Source organism: Schistocerca serialis, chromosome 9, assembly GCF_023864345.2.
Source record: "Schistocerca serialis cubense isolate TAMUIC-IGC-003099 chromosome 9, iqSchSeri2.2, whole genome shotgun sequence".
Classification (NCBI taxonomy): domain Eukaryota; kingdom Metazoa; phylum Arthropoda; class Insecta; order Orthoptera; family Acrididae; genus Schistocerca; species Schistocerca serialis.
In genome coordinates, this window is record NC_064646.1 from 157742802 (window position 1) to 157762122 (window position 19321).

Consider the following 19321-nt stretch of genomic DNA (forward strand, 5'->3'; position numbering starts at 1 on the left):
AGTGGTCATATGGTGTTCTGAGAGGCAAATTATGTCAGTTGGGTTTGAAGACTCTAATTCATCTATGCAGATAATTAATTCATTAATTTTATTTCTCAGTCCTCAAATATTTTGATGCAATAAAGATGGCTGACATTTCACATTGACTGAGTTAAAATTGGGTAGAGTTGAAATATTCACTGACTGTTGAAAATTCTTAACCAATAGCTGCTTATGCTGATGCAATAAGCTAGAATTATGTTTTTTGGTTTCTTTCTCAAACTGAAGGTTTGTCTCAGTCCTAACCTCTCTTAAAATTTGGTTCTTTCTGTCCTCCTTACCCTAAAAAAAGGGCCTTTTCTCAACCCTATAACCACTGGTATTTTATCACTCATGACAGTGCCTCCCCCTTTAACTTTCCTGCTATTACCCAGACAGTTTATCCTTCCCTTTTCTGTTGAGGTGAAGGTCATGCCTAATATAATCCCACCTATTGAAATTATCAACAGGAACCACACCAATGTGTGACCCTGCACCCAAAATAAGCAGCTGTTCCAACTCCAAATTAATTCTCTTGACAGAAGAGTTCAAATGAGGTCAGTCATGGCACTCAAGAACAAACTCAACACTAGTATGCTTCCACTTTCTGCCACCACTGAAAATAGAGTGCATTAAGCAGTCAGAATGTGAAATTTTTTGTGTTTTGATTCAGTATGCTGTTTGTCATGGGTAGTGGTTTGTTTCGTGAAGTGACTGTGGGTGTAAAAGGTTATGGAGGTTGAATGCAATAACTAATGAGAAGAAAGACCGTGCACTGCTGGTAATGTTGTTTTATTAAAATGGCAGCTGTAGCATTGCTGCATTGTGGGACTCTCACAAACAGAAATAGCTACAAAGAGGCCCCAAATCAATAAATGAGCTAAGGAATATGCTGAAGAAATTTGAAGAATCAGGTGAAATAGTTGGTGCAGCAGGAAGAGAGGGTGTAGCAGTTCCACCTGCCCTTTGCTTGATGTACTTGGTGTTGACGTACAGCATTGCTACACTGGCTGAGAAATGGGTTGTGGGTTCCAATACTGTCTACAGTAAGTAATGTAGCCAACATATGCATAGTTGCATTTCACAGTCTTTTACTTTCACTTTGAACAGCCCCCCAATAATACACAGTTATATATGTATGGTCAGTGCATTAATGTGTAAACTTTCCATAAGCCTCATTAATAGTCAACAGTTTCCTGTTGAACATCTACAAGCAGTAAACCGTAACCACAAAGTTCACAGTTCTTGAAGAATAATTGGGTATGTATGGAGCAGACATTATCATTGCTTTTACATGCAGCATAGTTGTTTAACACTTATTCCACAGTTAAGTTGAAGCATTGTTGTCATTCTAACCAACACAGGTTACTTGTCTGAAACTCGGACGTGGACTAACTGTCTCGTGTCAAAAAACCGGTCCCTTTTAATCAGATCCTCACAAAATTAGATCTGGTGTTACATTATTTAAGACTAAGGGCCAACCTCTCTCTTTTATGAAAATGCAGATTTTATTTATGTGTGTTAATAGAAATCAGTAAAAATGGAAAAAAAATGAATTTTAAGGAGGCAGATGGCAAAACAAGAGGGGAATTAAAATTATCCATACTTGCTTTGCCACAAGAGGCAGCCCATTCCCATGTGTAATGGGACATCATCCTCTAACTTTATTTTCCCCCAACAGTAGTTGTTGATACCAGTATTATTTATCGAATTTTGAACAGGTCAATGTTCTCTCAGTTGATTTTCTGAAAACTTTCATATAATTTTATACACAGTATGTTTATATTTCAAGCTTAAATTTATGAAAAGGAACTTCTTTATAAAATATTTTCGTTTCAATGTCATAATTGATAAGTACTAGTTCTGCATGTGCAGTTAAAATTAGTTTTTTAGAAACATTTTGAAATTATGAATTATTGGCACACTTAATATTTCTATTATTGAATGCGCAATCCTGTACTATTAGTATGCTTATTTCTGGACTCATATATGAAATAATAATCAAAATTAATGATGTAACATAAAATAGTAGGAATTCATTTGTCAAGAAAAAAATTGTGTACCATTTGGAATATTGTTATTTCTGCAGAGTGTGAGAGTCATAAGCTTTCTTCTGATGTGATCAGATGTATCTTTGTATAACATGTTGAACAGTGTAACATCAGCTTTGTTAATGTGAAAAACCAAATTACTGTGTGATATAATTAAATGTGAGAAAGTATATTTATGTAAAAAAAATGCTGCAATGACAGTCTTCAGATTTATTTAGTTCAAACCAACTGTGAGGACCTAATGTGAGATTTTCAGCTTCAAGAATTGGACCCCTAGATAATAAAAACTGGAGCCATCTCAACACAACAAGCTAAGTAAACTTGAAAGTTTATTGTGATCTTTGCTCCTCTCAAATCTTCATAAAAGACTTTGCTTATTAATTACTTAGACTGCGCATTATTTAATGTGGATGATAGATGGAAGAAGGAAGATGTGGGGAGATTACACATGGCAGTTTATGATGAAGTTGCTGTAGGTATAGCTGAACATACAAATTCTGCAAACCAGTGCTCGAGCTGTGTCATGAGAATTATCTCTGCCCTGGTCAACCTTTCGTAAGATTTTGTAGTGCATTTTACTCTGGTATCCCTACAAGATTCAGGATGTGCACCAAATGAAGCCCCAAGACATGCTACAACACCACGACTTTGCCTTTCATGTTTGGGCATGCATGGAAAGAGATGGCATGTAGCTGGGGAATATACTTTGGATGGAAAAGGCACGTTTTACTCTGCATGGTGCTGTGAATACACACAATTGTTGTATATCAGATTAAACTCCACTACATGTTGTGCAGGAACATCTGCTGCACTCAGCTTATGTGACTGCATGGTGTTGTTTCACAAGCACCTGTATTCTCAATGCACATTTCTTTAAGTAGGTGACACTTCATGGGCCTGTTAGGTGTACACTGACATGTGCATCTTATGAGGACCTCCTTATGCAAATGTGATTCCAGCTCTGCAAGAATACAACTGTGTCCACATAACTATTTTCTTGCAAGATGGGGTGACAGCACATGTTACTTGCCAGGTGCAAGATTTGCTTCAAAAAATCTTCAGTAAGAAGCACACCATCTTTAAGCAATTTCAACATATATGGCCTTTCAGATTCCCCCCCACACACACACAAACTGATGTGTCTTGTGGTTGTGGGGATGTCAGAAAGATGGTGTCTATCAGGACTGTATCTAGACTCTTCCTGATCTGAAGGATAGCACACAGTGCTATATCACTCTAATTACACTGCATATGCTGCAAGCAGCTGTCAATCATGGTCTCATATGGATGCAGTATGTAGCTGACTCAAGAGATCATACTGGACACATTGTGTAACTTGTAATCAGATCCCAATAAACGTGCTAGAATCACCATCATCAGGTATTTGATCAATACTCCCCATTTTCTGCTCTACACCACATTCTGACTGCTTACAGCATAATGATGGTTACTCCCCTTTTCCTGCACCCACACTGTATTGTGACTGCTTATAGCTTCATTTTTAGCTTTATTTTTTTCAGCATGCTCCACATTTACACAGATTAATGAACATACTGATGATATTTGAACATCCTGTGATGTATACACTGCAGCAATCAGAACACTATCAGTTTAATCATTACCACCTGGAATAAATAGAAGGGAAGACTGTGTTGTGACAAATTGTGCCAGACTTGGTCTCAAGCCCAGATTTCTTTCTTATTTCAACCAGTCCAAGTCCTAGTCTGGCACAAATTTGCAATTGGCTGCTACATACTTATTACTATAGGTTTAGCATATCAGAATGGTTTGTACTCTCATAATACAACTAATATCATTGCATCACCGCTGATATCATCCCCAGCACTTGATTCATTTTATTCAGTGCTTTTAATTCATTACACAGAAGGAAAGAAGTTCAGTTGCAGTAAACAATAATAAAGAAGAGAGTTCAGATCAATGAAGACAGAATATTTTTATATTGTAAGTTTATTAACGCCTAAATACCCAGTAAAACTTAATACTTATTTGAGAATCATGACTGCAGATTGTCTTCTAGTAATGTAACAATCTTGCCTTTTATACATACTATAGAGTGTACTACCATGGAAGAAAAGAAGATTGTCACATTTTTATATTACAGATTAGTTTATGTATGAAAATGTTCTGATAAGTCTGAGTGGGAGGTAGAAAATCAGTATGTGTCTTAACAATGAATTTGTTACAAAGTTTCTGATTATGCTATAATTTATATCAATAATTCTGTACTGCAGTGTTTCACAACTTCAGCTTTGCATTCTTCCCATGTCATGGATGTTCCTCTCAGTGAGACCTAATGAATATGATTCATGGAAATGTAATTTTACCCAGTTTTCTTGTTATTCAGAACATTTTTCTTTGCTGTAGATAAATGCTGCACAAATCTCATATACAGTATTGGTTCCTAAACTGATAAGAACCTGTTATCAGCAATCTGTCTTCACAGCTGTGAAACATTCTTATCAGCCTGCATTAGTCAGAGCTGATGACAGGCTCAAACAACAGTGAGTCAGATGGAGAATCACGTATGTATATAGTGATTGTTTTATACATATACATATTATGTTCAGTTTGTATGGGATAATATCAATCTTGTGTGTAGACTGATTCAGCACCCATGCAATATAATTAGCACACAGCTGGACAAATAAGTAAATGATAACCAACAAAATATTTCATTTACATTTAAATCAATACAACCCCTGTTGGAATATGAAAGAAACTCTTATTGGTACTAGTAAGGATTTTATTTTTCTCATTTTTCACAAAAGATTGATCTAATTTGCCATAATGAAAATATGTATGAACTTTGTTCCTGAGTTTTTCATATAATTTTGCATACCTGATTCATATTAACCATAAAACAGATATTTATTATACAGGTAAACATTTATAATCATTTTGTACTAATACAACACATATACTGTTAATGAAATGTTCTGTTCATTTCAAGTTAAAATACATGTTACATTTCAGTTTCCCTCGATTATGAAAGGTATTACTTTTTGTTTATTTGCTTGGTAAGACATATCTGTCTTTGCACAAGATTTCTTGCATTGTCTTTTTTGTTGACATAACGCTATTCTGATCATATCATGTAACTTGAGAAAATAGTTAAGTAGATGAATAAAGTCTGTATGTATGTATGCCTCTCTCTCTCTCTCTCTCTCTCTATCTCTCTCTCTCTCTCTCTCTCCCTCTCTCTCTCTTCTCTCTCTGTGTTTTGTGTGTGTGGTGTGTGTGTGTGTGTGTGTGTGTGTGTGTGTGTGTGTGTGTGTGTGTGTGTGTGAGTGTGTGTCAGTCATCTGTTTTTGACGAAGGCCTCACTGGCTGAAAGCTTATTTGTGATAGTCTTTTTGTTGTGCTCATCTGCTACTCTGCATCTCTGCTGTATGATGAGAAGTAATTTTCCTTTCTAAAATATTGTAACAGTAACCAACTGTCTGTCATAAAAATTGTGATCACAACTAATGAGAACATTCAGAACAGAATATAGATAAACAGATAATACGTAGGGGTGACTAATAGTGTACATTCTTAATTTTCTTTTGAAATTACAAGAATCATCACTTTCTTGCTTTATTTCAAATGGAAGCTTCCTTAATACCTCTGCACCAGACTACACAATTCCACTCTGAACCCACATCAAGAAGCCAGTGTCTAGATGAACATTATTTCAGTGCTTTGCATTGAGGTTGTAAATTCAAATTCAACTAAAGCTGACTAGGTAATGCTGCTTTCTTTTTCTGAATGAATGCTTCCTTTACTTGGGGAGCATTTCCGCATGAGATGATACAGTAAGTACTCAAAATAAGCTGACACAATAGTTATTAAGTCAACAGATTGAGAAGCACTTTTAAGTGTAAATTACTTTGGACTGAGGTTCTTGATTTCAATTTATTATCATGTGCCTAGTTTTTCTCTTACATCTTGAAGAATATCATCATTTGTCTTATTGAGTTTATACATTTCATATCCAATCATCATTGTCATTGTACAGTTCCAGTTTCCTGGGTACTGCTAATGAGCCTCATCCGTTTCCGTCTGTCCATTTACAACCTTGTCACAGAGAACATTATGCATTGTGCTTCCTCTGGCAGTGACAACATACTTGATCTTGTCCATTCATTCTATAGGACATTTTCTTTCACTTCTCAGAGTTATTGAGTCTGGCTTTCTTACTCACCTCCTCTTCCTTAACTTATCCATCTTGGTCTTCTGGATTGTGGATCTAATGAATTTTGTTTCATTTCTGAAGCCCAATAATGTTATAAATTGTTTTTGCTTTAGTCTTCAAAATTTTTGTGTGTAGTACATAGTTTTGCATTTTTGATAACAACATGAAGAATTTTGCACTACTATTTGAAGTATATTTTTGACTAACACTAGTCCTCTGTATTAAATAAAGTTCTCTCTTCCTAGAACAAGATACTTTGATTCCTTTTTCCTCACTTCTATTACAGTTTTCCTTTATCTTCTGCAAAGGACATCTGGTTTCATAATGTTGTAAGAATATTTTTTTAGGAAATAATTAAATTTCTGATTTAGCAGCCTTCCCTTTAGTGAGGAATGTCTTCTGAGCCAGTGCTAGTTTTCTATTTATATCATCATTGTATCATACATCAGTCATTATTTTGTTTCCAAGATATCAGAATTCCTTCACTTCATCTAGCATATTCTTCCCAATTCAGATGTTGAGTTTATTGCTAATCTTGTTATTTTGCCATTTTTTTTAGATTTACCCTGAGTCTATTTTCCTTACTCCTTATAGTGTTCACTCCATTCAAAATTTTCTGTAATTCTTCTTCTCTTTCACTAAGGAAAAAACTAGCACCGGCAAATTTTATCCTGAAACTTTCGTTTATTTCCATTACACCTTCTTCAATATGCAGGTTGAATAAGAAGTGAGAGCAGCTGTATACTTGTGTTACACCCTCTTTAATCTGAGCACTTTCATCATGATTATTTTATTATTATTTAGGAATCAATTATAATAATAAATAAAATACACATTTAAACAAAAAACACATATGTGCAACTATTTATTTGGGATAAAAATTAAATGATCCAGATCATACACAAATGTAGTAAATCCCTTCTTTCACATCTGATCAGAGGTCCTCTAAACCTCTATCAAATTCTGACTGTAATACTGGATTCCATGTGTCTCCAAAACTGGTATCCATTTCTTGTTCTGTTACATCAGCAGACACTTCTCCCCCCCCCCCCCCCCCCCCTCATAGAAGTTCTCAATGTACTCTTTCCACCTATCCATCCTCCTCTACTCTGCACTTAACACTTAACAGTGGCATTTATTTTGCACTTTTAATGTTGACACCTATTTTTTTTAATTTCCCTGAAAACTATTTTTGCCTTTTCTGTATGCTGAATGAGTTCTTCCAATGACCCTTTCCTTTTCAATTTCACCATACATTTTTCTGTAGCTATTTTAATTTAGCTCCACTGCACATATATTTGTACTGGTTTCATTTCCATATGCTTTATACTGCAGTATTCCTTCTTTTCTGGGACATTTTTCTGCTTCCCTCTTTCATTGATCAACTGCAGTATTTCCTCTGTCACTCAAGTTTTTTTTATTACCTTCCTCATGCTCGTATTTGTTTGTCCAAATTCTGTGATTTCAGTACTGCAACATTCTACCATCTTACACATAGATTTTTATTGACAATTCTCTTCTTCATTCTACTCTTCATTGTCATTAAATTGTGATCTGTCTATATCTGGTCCTGAGTACACCTTGCAGTACAATATCTGATATTGGAGTCTCTGTCTAATCATGATGTATCCACCTGGCATCTTCCTGTACCACCACACATTTTACTAGTATACATCCTTCTCTTTTGATTCTTGAACAATACCTTTCTCCTCTCTCACATCTATTACTGAGCCCAGATTCTATCATAACTCCATCTTATATCCCTTTCCCTAAAAATCTGTCCCCCAATATTATTAGATTTTCATCTTCCTTTACATAATGAGTTACCCATTCAGCTCTCATGATTTCCCTCTCTCTCTTCATGTGACACTGGCACATATAACTGATAGATTTCTGTTGACTCTGAGATTCTGGCAATTCAAATTAGAGTAATCCTATCACCGGATTGCTTAAAGTAACTCATTTTCTCCCCCTTCTTCCCACTTATAAAGAATCTCTCTCCCATTATACTGTTTTCTGTCAGTGTTTGCATTACCTTGTACTCATTTGAATGGAAATTCTTATATTCTTTCCATTTTAACTCATTGATTTCTAGCATTTCTACATTCAGATTTTGCATTTATTGCTGTGCTTTTTTGCTGCCATCTGACCATAACAGTCATATAAACCTGTGGCGATGCAAACAGTCGGTCATTAAGACAAAAATTGTGGAATGGTTGATTTATTTACTTAGGGAGTTCTTTCCAGTTTCCACCTTGTCTTTGTGTAACCTGCTTGTGTATGCTTTTGATGTGTTACATGTCTGTTATCAATAATATAATATAGCATTTTCTATTAAAACAGTTCTTATTTAATTATGGATTATCGTACACACAATGACAGATGATAAAAACATTAAATGTGATATTATCTTAATGGTGACTGTGGATACCACTGCTTGAGAAGAGCTATTGCATGCATCAGAGATAACAATACAGTTCCATTGCTGATGTTGAATTTCAGGCAAGTGACAGGCACTTTGCACGATATGGAGCCTGCATACAATTCGCTAACAAGCTGCATTGTTTTTTACATTCTGCATGTAAAATTTATCACCCTGCCATGCCTCAACAACCCAATCTATTTTTACAGCTCCTAGAACTTTCTTTAGAAGACTAAACTGTTTTGGATAACATTGTGCAATTCGTTGTGTTGATCAGAGTACTAGACTGTCATACCTTGTTATTATTGTGTGATGTCATGCACAACATGCTGAAAGTGAACAAATATACACACCTTAAGGATGATGTGCTTTGATGGTTGTGTAAACTGACAGACCTTCTTGTACAACAAGTTTTAAAGACTGAAGTTATCAGCGAAAAATCACCTTCTGTAACCTGGTGTCCTCTCTGGGGTCTGATTTTTAAAGCTGAAGTGTTGCAGATTAGCTTGAAGCAAATGTGAATTTGCCAGTTACCTTTAGCAGCTAAGAGTGATGTGGTTGCAAGCAACTCCTCAAAATTTGATTTAATGTAGACTTACAGTTACTTGTAGTTGATCAAATGCACAACCTGCTGCTATGCAATAAAGCAATCAGGGCCCCAAGAACTGGACATGGCACTGCAAGTGTAGTTACAGAAGATGCTGGTAGAGGAGGGCAGCTTCCACTAATAGAACTAGGCAGATCATTACAACATGACCTCAGTGGACTCACACAACAACTCTGACAAACTCCTGCACCTCTCAACACAATCTGCATGCCAAGTAATACAGCGATCACTGTGTTGTCGCCCAGAACCTCATAGAGTGTTGGTATCACTTCTGTCTTGGTCAGCTAGCTCAAAAATGCACCCCTCTGTGTAATTACTCAAAGGCAGACAGCAATAAAAAAGGTATGATTGACTGTTTTGAAGTAAAGTGCTGACACATGACTGCAAAGAGTTGTTCATCATATGACCTGATGTGTGCAGTGAATCCTGCATCTTGAAAAAGAGGATTCCATCCCTGTTATTGCCATTGACACAGCTGATAGATGCTATGCTGTTCACATCTTTCCTATATCACACCACTTTATCTTCAGAACACCTGCAATGCCCCAAAACTATTTAATCAATGTAGGATTTGATATTAGTGTCCTACCAGCAATGTTCAAAGACCTACTTTCAGACAATGCAATAAGGCAGTGCATTTGGGTTTTATAGAAAAGTTCTGGTGGATCTTCCTGATTTGGATGTTGCCAAGCCTCTTCTGGGTGCAGACTTTCTATTTCATTTCCTCATTGGAGTGTCCACCCAAACAGTGCAACTCAGACTGAATGATGAGACTATTTTTGGACATTCTGCATATTCACATGACATGCACAAATGAGCACATACTTCTCCTGTTTGTGCCTCTGTAGACATGAAATCACCATTATTAAATGTTCTTACCATATTGAACACCATTAATAACTTACTGGGAAAGTGGCAGCCCTGGAAGAAGAGAAAACTTCCATTATTCCAGACAATAATGTGTTGCACACACACTAAAGACTGCATCATTGCAAAGGAGACAGCCCAGTTTCACATAAGTAAGCTACAGAATGATATCACTCCTGCAGCAACCTTGGATAAAACAAGGCAGCTGTCTGTGTTACTGCCTGGAATATGGCAACATTGCCCACCACATCACTACTATGATGGGACAGCTGGTTGCTTGTAAAGCCAACCAGTTGACAGGTTCAAAACACACCACAGTGAAAAAGGAATTTGAAGAATTACTGGGTGAACAGATTATTCACCATTTAAATAGCAACCCTCCCCCCCCCCCCCCCTCGCCCCTTCATTTAGCAAAGAGGAAAGGTGATTCCGGCCATGCTTGTGGGGAATAACATTTCTTAAACATGCAAATTATGCTTGACTGTTATCCCATTATGCATCTCCAGGATTTTACACTTACATGAGCAGTTGATCAGTTGTTCAGCACATCCTCTCCTTTCTGCACCACTAGCTATTGTCATTGATGCTTGCCCAACCTCGACTGGAGCAAACAGCAAGTGAATGATACATGGTAGCCACAAGGGTTCTTTTCCTATAACTTGACAGAAGCACAGACAAATTGGAGTGCCTATAATAGAGAACTTTTGGCTGTCTATGGAGTCATTAAACCTTTGATAGGGTATAGAGGCATGCTATTTCACACTTTTTACTAATTATAAACCAGTTTTTCATGGTTTTAAAAACCTCTGAAGACTCTTCCTCATCAATTCTGCCATATAGAATTCATCACTCAATTTACTACCAACATTCATCACTTGCGGGTGCTGCTGATGTTGTGGATGATTACTTCTTCCAAATAAATGCAGTTTCCACATGCGTCAACTTCACCCAATTTGCTAAGGCACAAGAAACCTACACAGAGCTACAGGAGTTTACAAACAAATCAAACAGGATTGCTCCTGCAGAAATTACCAATGGCTAACTTTCTTGTGTGGTGTGATGTTTCCGAAAAACCGATCATGGCTGTTCATTCGTTTGTGTTTCTGGAAACAGGTTTTTAACAGCAGCCATGGACTTGCATTTAGTAGCTAATGCCTCTATACTAATGATAATGGGCAGATTTGTGTGTTTGGGTGTGGAGTATGGTTGTCAGTTACAGGTTAAAACTTGATTGTCTTGTCATTCAGCTAAAGCAGGATGTCACGTCCACAGTCCAGTTGATACATTCAAAGAGCGTACACAATTTTCTTTTTATCAAGCCTATAAGTCAGGTCACCTCTGTGCGAGGTTTCAAGTATGTATTCACTGCAACTGATAAATCCACCTGATGGGTAGAAATTTCACCCATCTACACTCCTGGAAATGGAAAAAAGAACACATTGACACCGGTGTGTCAGACCCACCATACTTGCTCCGGACACTGCGAGAGGGCTGTACAAGCAATGATCACATGCATGGCACAGCGGACACACCAGGAACCGCGGTGTTGGCCGTCGAATGGCGCTAGCTGCGCAGCATTTGTGCACCGCCGCCGTCAGTGTCAGCCAGTTTGCCGTGGCATACGGAGCTCCATTGCAGTCTTTAACACTGGTAGCATGCCGCGACAGCGTGGACGTGAACCGTATGTGCAGTTGACGGACTTTGAGCGAGGGCGTATAGTGGGCATGCGGGAGGCCGGGTGGACGTACCGCCGAATTGCTCAACACGTGGGGCGTGAGGTCTCCACAATACATCGATGTTGTCGCCAGTGGTCGGCAGAAGGTGCATGTGCCCGTCGACCTGGGACCGGACCGCAGCGACGCACGGATGCACGCCAAGACCGTAGGATCCTACGCAGTGCCGTAGGGGACTGCACTGCCACTTCCCAGCAAATTAGGGACACTGTTGCTCCTGGGGTAACGGTGAGGACCATTCGTAACCGTCTCCATGAAGCTGGGCTACGGTCCCGCACACCGTTAGGCCGTCCTCTGCTCACGCCCCAACATCGTGCAGCCCGCCTCCAGTGGTGTCGCGACAGGCGTGAATGGAGGGACGAATGGAGACGTGTCGTCTTCAGCGATGAGAGTCGCTTCTGCCTTGGTGCCAATGATGGTCGTATGCATGTTTGGCGCCGTGCAGGTGAGCGCCACAATCAGGACTGCATACGACCGAGGCACACAGGGCCAACACCCGGCATCATGGTGTGGGGAGCGATCTCCTACACTGGCCGTACACCACTGGTGATCGACGAGGGGACACTGAATACTGCACGGTACATCCAAACCGTCATCGAACCCATCGTTCTACCATTCCTAGACCGGCAAGGGAACTTGCTGTTCCCACAGGACAATTCACGTTCGCTTGTATCCCGTGCCACCCAACGTGCTCTAGAAGGTGTAAGTCAACTACCCTGGCCAGCAAGATCTCCGGATCTGTCCCCCATTGAGCATGTTTGGGACTGGATGAAGCGTCGTCTCACGCGGTCTGCACGTCCAGCACGAACGCTGGTCCAACTGAGGCGCCAGGTGGAAATGGCATGGCAAGCCGTTCCACAGGACTACATCCAGCATCTCTACGATCGTCTCCATGGGAGAATAGCAGCCTGCATTGCTGCGAAAGGTGGATATACACTGTACTAGTGCCGACATTGTGCATGCTCTGTTGCCTGTGTCTATGTGCCTGTGGTTCTGTCAGTGTGATCATGTGATGTATCTGACCCCAGGAATGTGTCAATAAAGTTTCCCCTTCCTGGGACAATGAATTCACGGTGTTCTTATTTCAATTTCCAGGAGTGTATATCTATACTGAAGAGCCAAAGAAACTAGTACACCTGCCTAATATCATGTAGGCCCCCATGAGCATGCAAATGTGCTGCATGGACTCAGTTAATGTCTGAAGTAGTACTGGAAGGAAATGACACCATGAATCCTGCAGGGCTGTCCATAAATCCGTGAGTATGAGGGGGTGGAGAGTCCTTCTGAACAGCACATTGCAAGGCATCCCAGATATGCTCGATAATGTTCATGTCTGGGAAGTTTGGTGGCCAGTGGAAGTGTTTAAACTCAGAATAGTGTTTCTGGAGCCACTCTGTAGCAATTCTGGATGTGTGGGGTGTCACATTGTCCTGTCAGAAATGCCCAAGCCTGTCAGAATGCACAATGTACATGTATGGATGCAAGTGATCAGACAGGATGCTTACATATGTGTCACCTGTCAGAGTCATATTTAGATGTATCAGGGGTCCCATACCACTCTAACTGCACTTTGCAGAGCCTCCACCAACTTGAACAGTCCCCTGCTGGCATGCAGCGTCCATGGATTCATGAGGTTGTCTTCATACCCATACACTCTATCTTGTTGATACAACTTGAAATGACATTCATCCAACCAGACAACATGTTTCCAGTCATCAAAAGTCCAACATCAGTGTTGATGGCCCCAGGTGAGGCATAAAGCTTTGTGTCATGCAGTCATAAGGAGTACACAAGTGGACCTTTGGCTCTGAAAGCCCATACAAATTATGTTCTTTGAATGGTGCACTTGTTGATGGCACAGCATTGAAATCTGCAGCAATTTGTGGAAGGGCTGCACTTCTGTCACATTGAAAGATTCTCTTCAGTCATCATTGGACCTGTTCTTGCAGGATCTTTTTCCAGCCACAGCTATGTCGGAGATTTGATGTTTTACGGGATTCCTAATATTCACAGTACACTTGTGAAAAGGTTGTATGGGAAAGTCCCCACTTCACTGCTACCTCAAATATGCCATGTCCCATCACTCATATGCCCACTTTAACACCATGTTCAAACTCACTTAAATCTTGATAACCTGCCATTGTAGCAGCAGCAAACTTAAATCGTGATGACCTGCCATTGTAGCAGCAGCAACTGATCTAACAACTGAGCCAGATACTTGTCTTATATATTTGTTGCTGACTGCAGCACCATATTCTGCCTGTTTACATATCTATGTATTTGAATATGCATGCCTGTGTCACTTTCTTTGGTGCTTCAGTGTATATACATACTCCATGAACCACCATAACATGCATGGCAGAGGGTACCTCATTCCACTACTTGGCAGAAACTGTTTCACAGTCATTTCTAAATGCATGGATAGCATCATTTGGTTGCCCTACAGGTGTGACAACAGAGCAGGGCTGACAATCTGAGTCAACCTTGTTTTGCAAACTGGCAGAAAAAATGTGGTTTAATACATCATTGTACCAGCTGACCAGCAATGGCATTGTGGAACATTGGCACCAGAACTTCAAGTTAGCCCTACTATGTTACAACTCGTCTTGGGTCACTCCCATGCCCCTTGCGTTATTTTGTTTACATGATGCATTCAAACTGCACTGTGGTGCATCAGTGGCAGAATTTGCAAATGGTGAGACTGTCAGGCTTCTGTCAGAATTTTTTCAATTGGAAATGAGGCTACCCTTCTTGAGATGCACCCTTCATAATCCAGCTTTTCAGAAACCAGATTTCCAATTTCTGTCCATCCTTAGAGTCACCTCACAAAGACCCTCCCATTTGTACCCACGAAGATCTATCTATGTGCACTCATGTGATACAACACACAGATTTCATCTGGCCCCCTTTACAACCGCCTCATATGGGTTGCTACCTGGTTTTGAACCATATTAGCCACATTATAATGGCCTTAATTAATGATAAACCAACCATCATTTCTGCTGGGCATGTAAAGCTAGCCTAGCTGTTCCAGGTGGAGAATGTTGTGGACCATCCCATCAACTGTCATACAGCACCTACATTGGAACATGCTGCAGCCACCCAACCTACACCATTGCCAGATGGAGCCATTCTCTCCTACCTATGCCAGCAGATGCAGCTTCTGACAATGCTGTGCCATGACAGGAAGAACACTCCCAGGACACTCACTACACCCAGTGTGCACCAGGGCTAGGAGAATCATCCAGCACAAATATCCATTTATCTTGGAAGCTCCACTCTGTGGGAGGGGGAGCTGCATGGCAACACAATGGTTGAACATTCATATAAAAAGTGTGGAATGTCCTCACTTTAACTAATATACTAGTCTTTTTCCACCTTACTTGCTTAAGGTCTATGCTTTTCGTGGGTTACATGTATTTTATCAATAATATAATAAAGTGTTCTGTGTCAATACAATTCTTATTTAATTGTCAACTGTCATACCTACAAACCATTTGTTATGGGCCTCACATCTACTTCACAAAACACAGCTGGTCTCAGAAATAAATTATCAATCATTGTTGCACTATGTCCTTTTATTTCCACATTATTAATGTATACATATTAACAGATCATATCTATCTATTTGTTTAACACTGAAAAGTATGAGTTTTTGTATGTTTTCATTTCATTTCATTTTATTATCTTACTGTATATCATTTACATGATGTAGGAATTGTCACAACAAAGTTATCATACTAGTACAAGTACTACAGACATAATAATGGAATATCACTTTCAAGGCATTTTTTAAAAGTACAAATTTAGACATATAAATTAAAATTTTTGGCAATAAATTTAAACACAATCAAAGTACTCATCTACGTCATAGAAAGTTTTGCTTAAAAGGTAATTTTTAAGCTCAGTCTTAAATTTTACTTCATCTATTATTACCTTCATGTACACTGGCAGAGCATTGTAGACTTTTATTCCAATATAACTTACATGCTTTTGGGTTTGTGTTGTCCTTACTCTTTCTACATACAAATTCTTAGACGTTCTAGTATTATAATTATGGCAGTCCTCATTTGTACGTAGATTTTTCATATGTGCTCTTGTACACAGAATGCTTTTAAAAATATACAGTGATGGTATTGTGAGTATTTGCAGTTCTTTGAAAAGGGGCCTACAATGAGTTCTTGGAGAGTTATGTGTTATGATTCGTATAGCTCTTTTCTGAAATTTGAAAATATCTGTTAAGCTTGATTTAGTTTTACCCCAGAACACTATGCCATAAGACACGATGGACTGAAAGTAAGCAAAATACACTGGTCTAGTACAGTCTGTGCTGCATACTCTAGATAATATCCTCAATGCAAAACATGCCGAATTGAGCCTTAGGGATAAGTACTTGAGATGGTCTTTCCAGCTTAAGTTTTGATCAATGTGCATTCCCAAAAACTTTGTGGATTGTACACTCTCTATCTTCTTATCCATTAGTTTTAACTGGAGGTCCATATCTTGAGTTGCTTTGCCATACTGTATATAATTTGTTTTACTTAGATTAAGTGTTAACTCATTTGCATTAAACCAATGTTGAATATATTTCAGGACTATATCAGTTGTGGTAGTTAATGATTTTTTATCATCACTTATAATTATGCTAGTGTCATCTGCAAACAACATTATTTTGGTGGAAATATTAGGATTTTTTATGTCATTTATATAAAGCAAGAATAATAAGGGACCAAGAACACTGCCCTGTGGGACACCTATTTCCAATTTCTTTGCATCTGAGACCCACTTGATTTTCTGATTTTTATGTTCTGCGATGATTTCTACTACCTGAGGTAAGATTCAAACCACTGCTTCACAACTCCCCTTACACCTATTGCCTCCATCTTGTTTAACAGAATTTTGTGATTTACTGTATCAAAAGCTTTAGATAAATCTAAGTTAATTCCCACTACACATTTTTTAGTGTCGAGACTCCTGACAATCTCTTTGGTATAGGCATGGATAGCTGATTCTGTGCTGTGGCCCGAGCGAAAGCCATGTTGATTGCAGTTTAGAAGTTTGTGAGCATCTAAGTAATTTATGAGTCTGGTTTTCATTAATTTCTCTAGAATTTTTGAAAATGATTGGAGAAGGGATATTGGTCTATAATTTTCTACTTTGTATGGATCCCCTTTTTTAAACAGAGGTCTAACCTTAGAGATTTTCAGCCTCTCAGGAAAAACACCTTCACTGAAAGACAAATTGGCAATATGTACCATGGGCTTTATAATTTGTTTGGCAACTTTTTTTATTATTGACACAGGCACTTCATCCACACCTGCAGACATTTTTGATTTTAGACTCTTTATCACCTTTAATATTTCATTATCATTTGTGGGAGTTAACAACATACTACTGTCTACTTTTGGGGCTGTTACTTTCTCATGTTTGGTAAAGTTTTTACTTAATGACACTGGTAAACTTAAAAAGTAATTATTAATGTAATTTGCCAGAGTTTCATCTTTTAATTCAATATTTCCACTATTTTTTAGTACTATTTCCTGATCCTTGAGGCCCTTACCTGTTTCCCTTTTCACAATTTCCCAAATAGTTTTTGATTTATTGCCTGATTTTCTTATTAATTTATCATTGCTTAGTAATTTTGCTTTTGTAATTACTTTTCTATATATTTTTTTGTAATTTGTTACATATTGGGGTCAGTCCAACTTTTCAGTCTATAGTTAAGCATTTTCATGGTCCTGGAGGAATTTCTAATACCTGTTGTGATCCAGGAGTTAGCATGTGTATGCCCAAATGTGTTTGTTTTGACAAGTTTATTAGGAAAACACATTTCAAAATTCAACATAAACAGGGAAGAAAAAACATTATATGCAGTGTTTGTGCTAGTTTGTAACAGTACTTCTGCCCATGATTGGTTAGTCAGTGTATTTATGAAGTAACTGCAACTATTTGTGGAGAAGGTTCTTTTGTACATTTGGTATGAACTATTTTTGGTCACAGGGGCTATGGAAAATTTAAGGATAAGTGCATTGTGATCAGATATTCCTAGGTCAACATTTATTACATCTATATCTGTGGCATCTATATTTGTGAAGATATTATCTATGAGACTTTTGAAGAGTTTGTTATTCTTGTAGGGTTAGTTATATGTGGATACAAATTGAAGCTATGTAAAACATTCAGGAACTGATCTTTGGATGCACCTTCAGTCAATAAGTTGACATTAAAATCTCCACTTATAATTATTGTTGATTTTTTATGATGTAATATTTTGAGCAATGCCTCTAACTTATTTCTAAAAATTTCAGGATCACCACATGGTGATCTGTACACTGACATTATTATTAATTTACTCTTTTGCATATTCAACTGTATTGCTGCAGCCTCAAAATGTTTTTCTTCATTCAAGGATTCAGTTACAGTCATATTTTTAACCTTTACTCCAGGTTTTACATAAATGCAAACACCACCATGTCTTGTTTCCTTCCTGCAAAAATGGCTTACTAATTTGTATGGAGAAATGCAAATATTTTCTAGTTCATAACTCATGCACCAATGTTCTTGAATGCAAATACAATCTGTACTAGCTTCACTGGCTGCAATCTCAAGTTCTAATATTTTATTTTTAATGCATTGTATGTTAAGGCTCATTATTTTTAAATTATTGACATTAGATTGAGAGGAGTTTGTACTCATGTTTCCCAATTTTACCGGCTGTTCCTTGCTGAGGCTGGGTACCAAAAATCCTTAAGAATTACACATTTCCTGCTCCTTGTATTTCTTACCCCTGGACGTGTCACCATACTTGTTGTATCTGTAGTTGTAGCTGCTGTTTCAGTGGATGCTGGAGGTGTTTCTGAAGCTGATGATTCAGTGGATGTTGGAGATGCTGCCAGTTTTGATGCTGAGTCTGGTTTTGTAAGTGATGTTCCAATTGATACTGGAACTTTTGCTGAAACTGTATTTTCGTTTAAATCTTGAACTACAGTTGGCACTGACGTTACTGTGGACATTGAAGCTGCGTATGAAGCTAATAAATGATGCTCCGATGGTGTTGATTTTTCTTCTGTTGATGATATCTGAGTGGCATTTTGTACCACTGTTCTTGCCTCTGTTCTTCTGATTGATGGGCTAGTCACAGATTCTGGACTTGATTTTGAACCTGCTGGGGAGGGTGGTACATCTGCTGCTGATGATGATGTTTCAGCTGTTTTTGATGATTTCGACACAACTGACAATTTGGCTGACGTGGCTGGTGTACTGGACGACACTTCAGATTTTTTTACTTCTTCTAACGTCAAAGAATCTTCTGTTGCTACCAATGATTGTGGGACATCAGCTCTTCCTATTTCCACTAATGTTGATACTTTAATAAGGCCGTTTTCAGACAGTGTAATAGTGTTTCATTCTACTTTAGAGTCTTTAATA

At 38.3% G+C, this 19321-nt stretch overlaps 1 protein-coding gene across 3 annotated transcripts in view; it reads left to right on the forward strand.

The window, feature by feature from the left end:
• Positions 1–4545: 4545 nt before the first annotated feature.
• The window catches only part of LOC126419090 (uncharacterized), a 73880-nt gene continuing 59104 nt past the window's right edge, over positions 4546–19321 (forward strand). The window contains exon 1 of one of the 3 annotated variants that reach the window (XM_050086185.1): positions 4546–4612. In XM_050086185.1, coding sequence (XP_049942142.1) covers positions 4573–4612 — 40 coding nt within the window. In that variant the 5' untranslated portion in view covers positions 4546–4572. Of the gene's footprint in view, positions 4613–4642; positions 4825–19321 lie in introns of those variants that run through there. The other 2 variants (XM_050086183.1, XM_050086184.1) reach the window with 2 other exon arrangements.